The sequence below is a fragment of the Acanthochromis polyacanthus genome, chromosome 2 (assembly GCF_021347895.1).
Source record: "Acanthochromis polyacanthus isolate Apoly-LR-REF ecotype Palm Island chromosome 2, KAUST_Apoly_ChrSc, whole genome shotgun sequence".
NCBI classification, from domain to species: Eukaryota; Metazoa; Chordata; class Actinopteri; family Pomacentridae; genus Acanthochromis; species Acanthochromis polyacanthus.
In genome coordinates, this window is record NC_067114.1 from 7043565 (window position 1) to 7055579 (window position 12015).

A 12015-nucleotide genomic window follows, 5' to 3' on the forward strand; every position below is an offset into this window, starting at 1 on the left:
CACAAACATGATGCGTTTACTCACATTCAGGAATACTTTATTGATCAGTCAGGCAGGGAAATAAACAGTGTATGTGCTGCAGGAAACTGTTGACTATTTCATGCAATTTTTAACAAAATGTAAACGCTGACAAAATAAATGCATATGCTCATCAAATAATAAAATGCTCATCAAAACAAATTTATATATTTTCTTGTGTCTGCCATTTTTCCTCTAAACACATTCAGTTTACAAATAACCCAAGCAATGCACTGACTCAGTAGCGATATTTTAACAACAAAGTGACTTCCTGTTAAATAATCTGCTCAATGTTCTGAGTTCTTGTTAAAATGTTTTGTTTTTTCTCAGAAAGTTGCAAACGTTAATTTGGTTAAAAATATCAGACTAACAAACCTCGGGCATTTACAGTACAAGCAGTAATATTACAGTACCATATACACAGAAAGCATAGCAGACATCTTTACACCAAAAGATAAGACCGGGATTTTACAATCATTTAAACAGTACCGTCTCTAATGTCACACTTCCTGCCAAATCAGTGGCCCAGCTGTAGTCATGCAGTAATTCTGTGAAACTTAACGTCAATAAGGCTGATGAGTAGGCACCAGAAATTAAATTAGAAAGACTTTAAACATACATATTCGTACATTGAAGTATAGTTTAACACATAGCAGTTTGTGGATGCTCCCAATAATGGCTCATTTGAAGTTTTCCTAGAGAAATGTGATTTTTTTTTCTCCTGTTCGCAGAAAGACGCACCGTTACAATACCCTTAAGAACACAGTGGTTGTTTCATAGTCACTCACACTGAGGTATGAAAGCTCAAGGTGAAAAGTCTAATAAAATTCTGCTTTCAGTAGCTACTCTGTGTTAAGATAGATAAACTAAGGCATAACTGTATTATTTTAATACACATAGTTCATATTGTCAAGGCACAGGTGTAATTAAAAATAATCTTTTCAAATTCAAGTTTCACACAGTACGGTTAACTATTACCCTCGTGGTAAAAGCAGAATAAACTGGAATATTACGTGTCTTGCATTGAAGAGGAAACAAATTAGGGCAATTTTAGGAATGTATTAAAAAAAAAAACATTAGCATATTAAAAACAACAGCAAGAAGAAAAAAATCTGCCAACAGTTTTTGTTTATGACAAGACCACAGTGGTAAATATTTATATCTGTTTTAAAGGGATCCCAGACTTACATTTTTAATATTTTAGCAGTGGTATAACGCCTGGCTCTTATGTCGTAATGCAGCAGTTCCCTGGATATTTCATAATTACAGACATAACAGGAATTCTTCCAGGTTGTTTGGCCTGGAGCAGCTCACTTACGTCCCAAAGCCTCTGCCAGCTTCTTGAGTCTTTTCTTGAGCTCGAGAGGAAACTTCTCATAACACTTTTTACAAACAGGCTTCATGTCAAACTCAACAAACTTGTTCCTGCAAGGAATGGGAGGGAAAAAAAGGAATATAAGCACTGAGATCTCTGGGCAGTAGGACTGATGACTGGATAAGACATGTGAACACCCCACCTTGGGCTCCTTTCTTTCCTTTGTAGACACAACAACTGACCAGTCCCTCCAGGAATTCGTGACGTTGCAACAATTAACGCAAATTCAACCAATCTCCGCAACTTTTCTGCAATTTTGACCAGCCTCCCATGAGTTCCATCAATCATAGCAGTCCCCAACGCAAACATAATGCGCATACGCATTCATTTCCTTGTTCATGGTTTGAAGATCCAGACATGTCCCTTTCTAATGTCTCTCATTTACCAACAAAAACTACTGCTAAAGACCATGAAAAACAATTTCCCGATGTTCTTTACCAAAGCGGAGGTAAACTGTTTCGCACCTGTGCAATATTGTTTTGGAATACAGACGAAAATCATCGACTGACAAACACTTTTCTACCGCCAAACAGTAGTAGAACGGCTGAAACAAGCAGACCACAGACCAGACAAAGTGATGGAAGCTGTTGCATCCAGATCTGTTGCAAGCACTGAGAGAATAAATGTAAGTTAGAATAATTTGACGTGACAAGCTGTGAGCGTGTGTGTGTGAATACGTGTGCCAGGATGTGAAACTGATTTTTAAGCCACTCACAGATATGTCCAAACTGGCATAACAGGAAGTGGTTGATAGATTTAAATCATCAATTTATGTCTTAATTATACCAACTACTTTCTGTTAAACCGGTATCTAGTTACTGCTAATTTCCCACCGTGGTGTGCCAGCTCGTGTAAATGAGGTGAAGCGTGTGAAAGAATTAGTTTAGGAATAATTATTGTCAAATAAAATGTTGAAACATGTTCTAAAAGCTGAAAAAAATGAAACTTTTTAGCAATTTTACCGCAATAAATACACTTAAAACATCGCAACTTACATTTTTAGAAAAGCTGTCGTGAATTCAGGCATTTTAGGCTGTAAAAAAAAAAAAAAAAACACGAAATCCTGGAGAGACTGATTAATTAAAAATTTTCAGCAGGCAAATTGATAATAAAACTAATTCTTAGCAACTGCTCTATTCAAATGCATCAGTTGAGTCAAAAATCGAATTCAATATTCATGTATACTTGTAGGGTGATACACAAACAATACCACAAAACAACTGCACGGTTTTGGGTTTAACTTCGGAAAATAATTACTGACATGCCATACTGTCAAAGAAGTAAACATGAAACACTGCAGAAGGAAGAGGAAGTCAGAGAAAGCACCAACCAGCGCCCAGAGTGGCGAGTTGTAAAGAGTAATAAGCCTACTAACAGACAGCGGGCTTTTTCTTGCGGTCTTTGGCATCACGCTCACGTCGGGCCAGGCGGCGCTTCAGCTCCTCAGGCATGCGCTCATAACAGTGCTTGCACACTGGCCTCAGGTCAATTTCAACAAACTTATCTCTGAGTTACCATAGATGCAGCAAGTGAAGCATGTAAAAGGAGAAATTGGAGGAAAAGTGGGGAAAGGAAAAGAGCCAAGAGGGAAGAGTTGTCAAAAGAGAGTGAAATACACACAGACAAGTGTTAACACTCAAAGTTGGCGTGTTAGAGAAAACAGAAGACAGCTGGTAGCGTTTCATGTGATCAGTAAGGAAAAGAAACTGTAACGAGCAGCATCACTTACTTGAGAGTGAGTTTTGTGTTGCAGGTGGAGCACGAGAAACAAGTGACACACCAGGCCTTGTTCAGAGCAGACACAACTGATGGGATCACAGAAGGAAATTATGAACACTCAACTGCTGGATCTTCAAGCAGCACTTTGTGTAAATCACTGAAAACACCATACTGATTATGAGCTTTATCCCCCTGATACTCACCATCGCCTTCAATCACACGGTTGCAGTGATAGCACACATCACCAAAGAGCTTGATAAGAGAGAAACAAGAAGATTACACGTTTATCCGGCAAACACAAATTCTTTTCTTTGGCAAAGCAATAACGTTTTATATTAACTGTGTCACTTTTTTGAGTCTTTATTAATATTGTGATGACTGTCGTGTCTCCAATGCCATTATTTTTACTTGGCTTACTTACCTGGTTATAATGAGTCTCACAGTAAGCCAACCCCTTCCTCTCATAATGGCGATGACCGAGGAAAGGCTTCTCACACTTGGCACACACAAAATGCTGTAAACAAAAACAAATGTTGCTGAGGGAAAGGGGGACCTCAGACTAAACCCCTAACGAAGCCATGTGAAAGTGACTGAAGCAGGTGCCAACACAGATGAGAAGGACGCCTACTTTTTTTTTTTATACTAGTGAGGAATATGAATATTACATGAGCTGTACATGAATATATTTACCGATCTAGATATGTTAGGAAAATTTCAGTCCTGATACTGGAGAAATATTCACTGTCTGCATACTAGAGCAATCCTATAGTGGGTTTTTTTGGTTTGTTTTCAAATCACATTTAGCCCTCGGTGCTATGGATAAATGATCCACTGGTGGTGTGCCCAGTGTTTTTAAAATAGTTACTTTTCCGGTGCTTGCCAGATAAATTCCTGAAGTGGGTAGATGCAAAATTAATTTGAGCTAATTACCATCTTTAGCATTAAATTGACTGCTATAACACGGTTGATAGTTTGGAGCTTTTTTTGAAACAGCACAAAACTCAGCAGCCTCCAGACAGAGGAACACACAGTTTGATCTGCTGAGCTCTGCCTCAGGAGAAATAATCTTTTAAAAAGTGCTCACATCTCTCTACGGACCTAAATGAGCTAATTTTCTGTGCTTTGGTTCTAAATTGGTTTATTTAATGAATGTAATTTTCTTGTGCATAAGTAATGATAACTAAATGTGAAATTCATAATAGAGTTTTATTCCTCCATTGTGTGAAGGGTGCAATACATATATTATGAACTATAAAAAGGTGGTCTGTGTGATGTTTTGGCCACTATTATTAACCTGTCAGTGGTCTCTCTGAAGCCTACTCCCTGTAATTCAACTGACTGGTAATTTTTTATTTTTTTACACACTTGTTACATTGTTTTGCCGGAACTACCCAGCACTCTATTTAGACGGTCGCCAGGTCACCACGAGCGCCGGGAATCATGGCAGGTTGATGACATCATACAAAGTGGCTGCCTCCATGAAGAAAACATGACAGGCGGTTCAGCTCAATCGAGCACTCAATTTCGACGGTCGCCAGGTCGCAAATGGCGACCTGGCGACCGTCTAAATCGAGCAGTGCTACCACCATATGATTTTGACATTAGTTTTTGTACTTAAAGGTCCCTTTTGTGTACCTCTTTCTACGATTTCAGACAAAATTTGTAGATGTAAGGATTACTACAGCAAAAACTATACCTCCTTTCCTTATTTTTTCAAAGCAAATATCAAATCATGTACAGAAGAAACACAGCAGTGGTTCTTAAAATAAATTCTAAAAAGGCCTCAATTTTCTTTTTGAAGTGTAAACTCCTGAGATAATCGATGCCTTGACACATCAATATATGCATTTTGTGTATTGATAAATATAACTCTTGTACACAAACCTCCACATGCCACTGCTTGCCCATGGCATTGACAACACGCCCTTCGATAGGTCTCCTGCAGGCACCACAGATTGGCACACCCATCTTGTCGTGACAGGGCAAACAGTAGAGCTCTCCCTTCAGTTCTCTGGCGTCGGCCGTCAGTTCTTTCCTGGGGGGGGGGGGGGGGGGGGGGGGGGGGGGGGGGGGGGGGACAATGACAAACTTTTTATGTGGATCTTAGACATCCTGAAGCTTGTGGATCTGTACTAAACATTGGTGTGGAGTGTGAAGACTGACCCACAGTTGCTGCAGTTGAAGTGGTCAGGGTGATAGGGGTCGTTCTTAAAGATCAGTGGCTGCTCCTCAATTATGGCATGGCATTTCTGGCAGATATACTTGCCCAGGCCGCGGGCTTTCTCACGGTTATGGCACGGGCGACAAAGGTGTCTAAGGTAAGTGGAGGAGAAAAAATTTGAGGTGTCAAGAAAGATTCTGCAGCCCCAAATAACATTTAGACTCACTCCATCACAGCTGCTAAAAATTCCATCATTTGTTAGAATGCAAAAGTGACTGAGTCAGCAGCTTGACGTGTGTAACCACCTGTTTTACAGGCTGTCACAGTTATATTAAGACCATAATAAGATGGGATACTTACCTGCCAGCGTTTTTGACAAACCCCACATCTGCAAGCACAGCCTGGCAAATGTCACAGCAGAAGCAGTCAGGGTGCCAACTATTGTTCATGGCCTTAATGACACGACCGATGATGAACTCCCCTGAGGGAAACCATAAGTGAGAGATCAGCTTCAGTCAAGTCGAAGTTTGACTTCTCCAATATATGTTGGGACTATTTTACATTCTATTTTTTGGCAACTGCACAGAAGTTTATAACGAGTGCTCCATTGTAAGGTTTTTCTACAATGTACTATATTGCTTTCTGTATTGTTCTCTTAGTGATACTTAATACAAGACTGATATTGAATGCATTTTAATCATCCGTTTAATTTGATTAGAGCACATCTGTCTCTCCCCAGACACAGTCAAGCAGCATTTAAATTAAGCTTAAGAGATGCAACCAAGGTGCTCTAAAAGGCATCCTGGGTGACCTAAACACACGTGGGAAGTTCTAAATTAAAGAATAAACAGACTTAAAGTTCAGTAAGGACACACTGGGATCTGATCTCAAAGAACTCATAGACATGCTTATATCCAAACAGGAGGGTAATACAGTGGGAGGCATGGCAAAGGCCGAATGTTTTGTATACACTGCTGCAAAGTATGCCTGTGAAGGGCCTGTTTGTGAATAGCCAAAAACATTTGGAAACAGAGCACCATGACAGCAATATTTAAATGAATTCTTAATTGACAATTCAATATGCTTAGTGCAAATTTACCAGACATAGCTGTTTTGCCAATGCCAAGCAAATGTGCAACTGTCGCAGATTTGCTTGGCCCAAAAGGTCAAATCAAGCCTCTCATCTAGCTGTATGGCTAAATTCATAAGATCCTCTTTCTGTCGAGTTATGAGGATGGAAGAAAAAAAAAACAAGCAGATAACCACTTGAGGGCCGATGACACTCACCACACTGGTGACAGCAAGGAGCAAAGAGCATCTGGAAGTCATGTTCACAATATTTTCTTCCTTCAAACTGTAAGGAGTGACATTCAAAACATCTGATATTAAATCCAGACAGATCATCGACACACATGCAGTACACAAAGTATGACTCATCATTGTGTTGCCTTGTGAGGTGAAATACAGTGAATAGCAGGTCTGAGTGCACTACCTCATAGAAGAGTCCCTCTGGAAACTGCTGGAAACACTGGGCACACACGAAGCACTGCTCGTGGTACAGTTCTCCGTTACTATTGACAATCTTCTCGGTCGCAGCAAAGCCGCTCTTGCATCGCTCACAGGCTGCACTGGCCAGAGCATTGGCAATGCTGTTGCACGAGACAGTAAAATACAAATTAGTACATTACTTCCCCGTGTTTCCTTGACATGTTGAGCCGACAAATAACTGCAAGGCATGTTTGGACCAATGTTTATCATATCTCACATAGCTCCCACATCGACAGCTGAGCTTGTTTCAACAGCTGTCACGGTGGAGAATGGAAAAAATATATGAACTCACTAACACCATTACTCATCGCACATTCATCACCTAATTTGGTAAAAGGAATAGAGATGCTGAGGTTTGGTCTAGACTGCAGCCTTTCCCACACAAATAGTCACACATACAAACACAGAATTACGGTACTAATAAACTGACTAATATCTAAGTTGTGATATTGTCTTCTAAAAATACAGCTCAATTCCTCACCAAAACTTTTAGTCAGTAATCAAACGCTTGCTGAGGCTTTCTGTTGAACACAGAGATGTTACAATGAAGCTAAAAGTTAACTACAATGGATAAATATAATCTAAATTAATATCAGTTAGGTTAATTTGTCTTAATGATTTTTTCCAGTAAAAGGAATCAACTGCAGCCTTTTCGTAATGGCACAGCTGAAAACTCAGAAAGGACTTTAACATGAAACCTATGTGGCGGTGAATGACATTAATTCACATAATGTTACCAACTAAAAAGTAAACTTGTTGAGCTAACTGGACTAGCTGCCGAGCAGCTAACCAACTAGCATGCTAACGGTACAATTAGCTTGAATGTGAGAAATATTACTAACAGTATCTGGCTGGGCAACTGTCTATACCTTAACGTAAACCAACATTTCAGCTTTTGCCTTGCTCTAAAATATACACTGATAGTAAACATAAAAGCTTTAAAAACTGGGCATCTATTCCGGCTTAGCTGCTTAGCTAACTTCACCCCTGTGATGAGCTACGTTGGCAAGCTAATATGACGTTAGCTTTAGCTTCTAGAGCTAGCTGACAATTTAACCTCGCTGAAGTTTAGGGGGTTGTTTATGTTTGCTAGTAAAAAACAAAAATCTTACCTGCCCGTCATTCCTGCCACCCCCAGCATCACCTCTCAGCGGGACAAGTGTGAGAAACGTGGCTATTAAATTAAAGTGGTTGCTTCTTTCACCGTTACTGAAGTTTCCAGGTACCACAGCCTGTCCAGAGTCGTCCCCTCCCAGCTAGCTGAGCCTCACCCTGCTTGAGCTGCTATTTCCCCCGTGGGAGTGTCGGTTGAAGTTTAACATCACCGCTGTTCGTCTTCTGAACACTAAACTGGACATATGTCAAGTAAGTTTTGCCTCATGTACCTGAACTTCAAACAGGATCATCATACTGATTTGCAAACACATGATATATGCCTAAAGTGTTGAAATTAAAAATACGGCTATAGATAATTTCCAGAACAGAAAATACTCCTTAAATATGTTGTTTCTTAAAATATTTACTCAGCCTGCCTATAGATTAAAACCTTTAATATAGGAATAATAAACCTAAATATGCATTGAGATTTATAGGATTATTAACATTTAACATAATAACATTTAACATTTAACATTTTAATAACATTTTAACATAATAACATTTATTTATTATTTTTCTTAATGGCTTACATTATATTGCTATTCAATATTAAATCACTTAAAAAATATTTTGCAGCTAATCTTTGACTCTGCTGCTCCATTATCCCAACAACAACAACAACAACAATAATAACAATAATAATAATAATAGTTATAAGTGCACCTTAATAAATACATTTTCTTTGACAGACAAACCTAAAAAAAAGCATAAAGCCGTTAGACCAAACAGGAAATAAACTGACCAGAGAAGCAAAAAGAGGAGAAAAATAGTAGTTGCTGAAAAGATACAAATGTAAAATGCAAAAAATAAAATAAAAATAAATCTGTATAAATAAATTAATAGAATGTTAGTTAGCAAAATGAAAGCACCAAAAGCAAGTCTAAAAAAATGTGTTGTAAGAAGTGATTTAAAATAAGACACCAGTTCTGTGAGCTTTGTCTCCTCAGGTACGTCAGTTCAACGTCGAGGAGTGAAAAAAATTTGATCGACCTTAGATTTGAGCCTTGAGTCCCACATGACGATCTCAGCCCACAAACTGGATCATGTTCAGTCTTTATTTGTGTTATACAAGACCATTCAGAAGTTTGGGGTCACCCAGACAATTTCATGTTTCCATGAAAACTCACACTTTTATTCGTGCTAACATAATTGCACAGGGTTTTCTAATCATCAAGGAGCCTTTCAACACCATTAGCTACCACAATGTAGCATTAGAACACAGGAGTGATGGTTGCTGGAAATGTTCCTCTGTACCCCTATGGAGATATTCCATTAAAAATCAACCGTTTTCAGCTAGAATTGTCATTTACCACATGAACAATGTCTAGACTGGATTTCTAATTAATTTAATGTTGTCTTCATTGAAAAAAAAACCCTTTTCTTTCAAAAAATAAGGACATTTCTAAGTGACCCCAAACTTTTTAATAGTAGTGTATAACATGGAGCTTTAAATGTGATCGATAAAATGTTAAAATCCATTCTAAAATGAACCATCAGTGGTAAATAGAAATTTTTATGTTTAATATATTTGCATAGTTCATCAAACATGTCTATGTTAGCACCTTACCTCATATCCTAAACATTATAAATGCTTATGTGAAGCCATATATTGCATTTTCAAATATAGAAAGTGTTTCATTAATTAAATACACTTTTAAAATCAATAATGAAAATGTATTTATCGGAGTTCATATACTTCAAATAACTGCTTTAAAACAAAACATTTGACAAAAACCAGCCAGGTTTCTATTCATAAAATGCCTGTGAAACATAATCTACATAAATAATCAATTCATACAGTCACATATGTGCAATATTCAGTAAATAAGGATGCAAGTCAAGCATGGACTGAACAGTATAGGCAGTCAGAGTCTTAAGAAGACGTCTAAATAATCACAGCAAGTAAAATCACCTGCTTGGGGGTGTACAGAAGATATAAATGAAACTTTGTCGGTGCAAACTATTTAACAAAAGACATGAAAGATTAAAGAAGCATCCCCTCTTTTCCTCATAACATCTCAACTACTGGCGTTCATGGACAAGGCTACTAAATCCCTGCTTGCCTTCGGGTGTGATGTTCCAACAGTGATTTCAGTGCAGTTTTACAGCAGACTCCAAATTAACACAAAAATATAGAGAGCGCCTTCCAAACAGCTGAAAGGCCATTTTGAGCAGGAATAAAGACAAGAATGCTCCTGTAAATGCAGGGCCTGTAAAAATGTGGATGGCCAACAATCTTCATAAAACTTCCCAAACTGTGCTTTTTGAGTAACGCCTGCAACCTGACTTCATCAGCGGTGAAGTGCTGGCAGCATGTTTTACCGTTTAAAAAATATAATTTATTGTCCTTTTAAATCCCGAGACCTAAAAATTTAATTAGCTGTGCTCGGAACGGGAGACAGCACCCCAAGATGTGCCTTTTATCTGATTTCACTTAATGGAGCTATTATTTGAATGTGTCCTCTCCTGCTTGTGTCTGCTTTTATGTCCTCGTGTTTACTGTTGTTTATGTACCTGCTTGAAAAACCTCTGCTTGGAGGTAAGTGCTGTGTAAATAAAATTTTCTTGTATTGTATTACACGATATTCCTTTTCTCCCCCAATTTCCTCTGCTTAATCTGACCCATTTGACAGGCTTACATGGTAAATTTAAAAATAAACAACTCACAATGTATCCCATTTCTTACTGTGAACATATAATAGCTGCACATTAGACGTAAGATGATATGCAAATTGCTGGATAGAGTGAATAAGGACAAGGGTTAGACTGCTATAAAAGCATCACAGAGAAGCACAAGTGCAGGAGATTCATCCCCCCAAATCCTCCACCAAATTTAGTTATAGACACAATAGATATGTGTGATTTGAATAAAGAAGGTTGGGAACATGAGCAGACGTCTTGTCCTAAAGTTCAGGGGTTTTAGAAATTCATCCAAAATAAGTGTTGTTTCTCCAAACAAAAGGCATAAAAAGTAAATCCAGCCTACATGTGTGTTATTTTGAATTGTCACCTGATGTCTGGATTTAGTGTTTTTATTCACATATATTCTGTTGTGGCATTTTAAGATTAAGCAAATGATAAAAACAGACGAATAGGATGTGTGAATCAAATTTAAGAGCAAATAATGATAAGGTTTGAAGACCTAACGGGTCAACTGAAGTTGTGAATACACTAAATAATCCTGCGGAAAACAGCCACCCAGCGGACGTTAATGAAGCCAATATAAGGCGATGAGACTGGAAGTGCATGAACTCTCTTCGTCTGCACTCATGAGTTGAAACCTAGGTCACGCTGAGCTAAGCAGAAATAATGCTAACCTGGCAGAAATCAAATAGAGCATGTGGTCTAACTTTTTATACGATTACATCATTTACATTCTGATTGGGTCTTAAAACGCTTGGATTGTGGCTTTCCAGAACAGGAGTGTTTAGAAGACGTTTGCATAGATATAAAAAAGGATGTAATGCTTTGTGTAGTCAGTTAAAATCATGTTTGTTCTTAAAGCCTCTGTATTAAATAAAATTATTCACATCAGATTCTGAAGACTGCTTGAACACTCTTTCTTGAAAACTTTTTGAGGATTTCAACGTTTGATCCAGAATTGATTGTTGAGTCAACAATCAACAATGTTGACTATATGTTTGACAAAACTGCCTGATCATAACTGGCCCTTAGCAGGTAGACTGAGTCACAACAATCCATCCATCCATCCATCCAGCCATCCATTCTCTATACACTGCTTTATCCTCACTAGGGTCACGGGGGGTGCTGGAGTCTATCCCAGCTGACATGGGGTGAAAGCAGGAACACCCTGGACAGGTCGCCAGTCTGTCTCAGGGCTACATATACAGACAACAATCACACTCACATTCACACCTGCAGGCAATCAAGAGTAATCATTTAACCTCAGCATATTTTTGGACTGTGGGAAGAAGCCCGAGTATCCTGAGAAAACCCACGCATGCACAGGGAGAACATGCAAACTCCATGCAGAAAGATCCCAGGAAGCCAGGACACGAACCAGAGATCTTTGAGT

General features: G+C 38.5%; 1 protein-coding gene across 3 annotated transcripts; it reads right to left on the reverse strand.

Moving 5' to 3' along the window:
- Nucleotides 1-11: 11 nt before the first annotated feature.
- lims1 (LIM and senescent cell antigen-like domains 1) lies at nucleotides 12-8189 on the reverse strand. Of its 3 annotated transcripts, none has more exons than XM_022191516.2 (11): nucleotides 7934-8189; nucleotides 6766-6922; nucleotides 6561-6627; nucleotides 5634-5754; nucleotides 5276-5425; nucleotides 4997-5147; nucleotides 3534-3626; nucleotides 3316-3364; nucleotides 3123-3198; nucleotides 2724-2899; nucleotides 1319-1443 (listed from the first exon to the last, which is right to left on the reverse strand). In XM_022191516.2, the coding sequence occupies exons 1-10, from the start codon at nucleotides 7960-7962 to the stop codon at nucleotides 2764-2766; spliced, it is 1029 nt and encodes a 342-aa protein (XP_022047208.1). In that variant the 5' UTR covers nucleotides 7963-8189; the 3' UTR covers nucleotides 1319-1443; nucleotides 2724-2763. The 3 variants fall into 3 exon arrangements, with proteins under 3 accessions (XP_022047210.1, XP_022047208.1, XP_022047209.1); XM_022191517.2 differs by having other exon boundaries at nucleotides 1324-1443; nucleotides 2769-2899; XM_022191518.2 differs by lacking the exon at nucleotides 2724-2899 and having other exon boundaries at nucleotides 12-1443; nucleotides 7934-8186.
- Between the last annotated feature and the right edge of the window lie 3826 nt (nucleotides 8190-12015).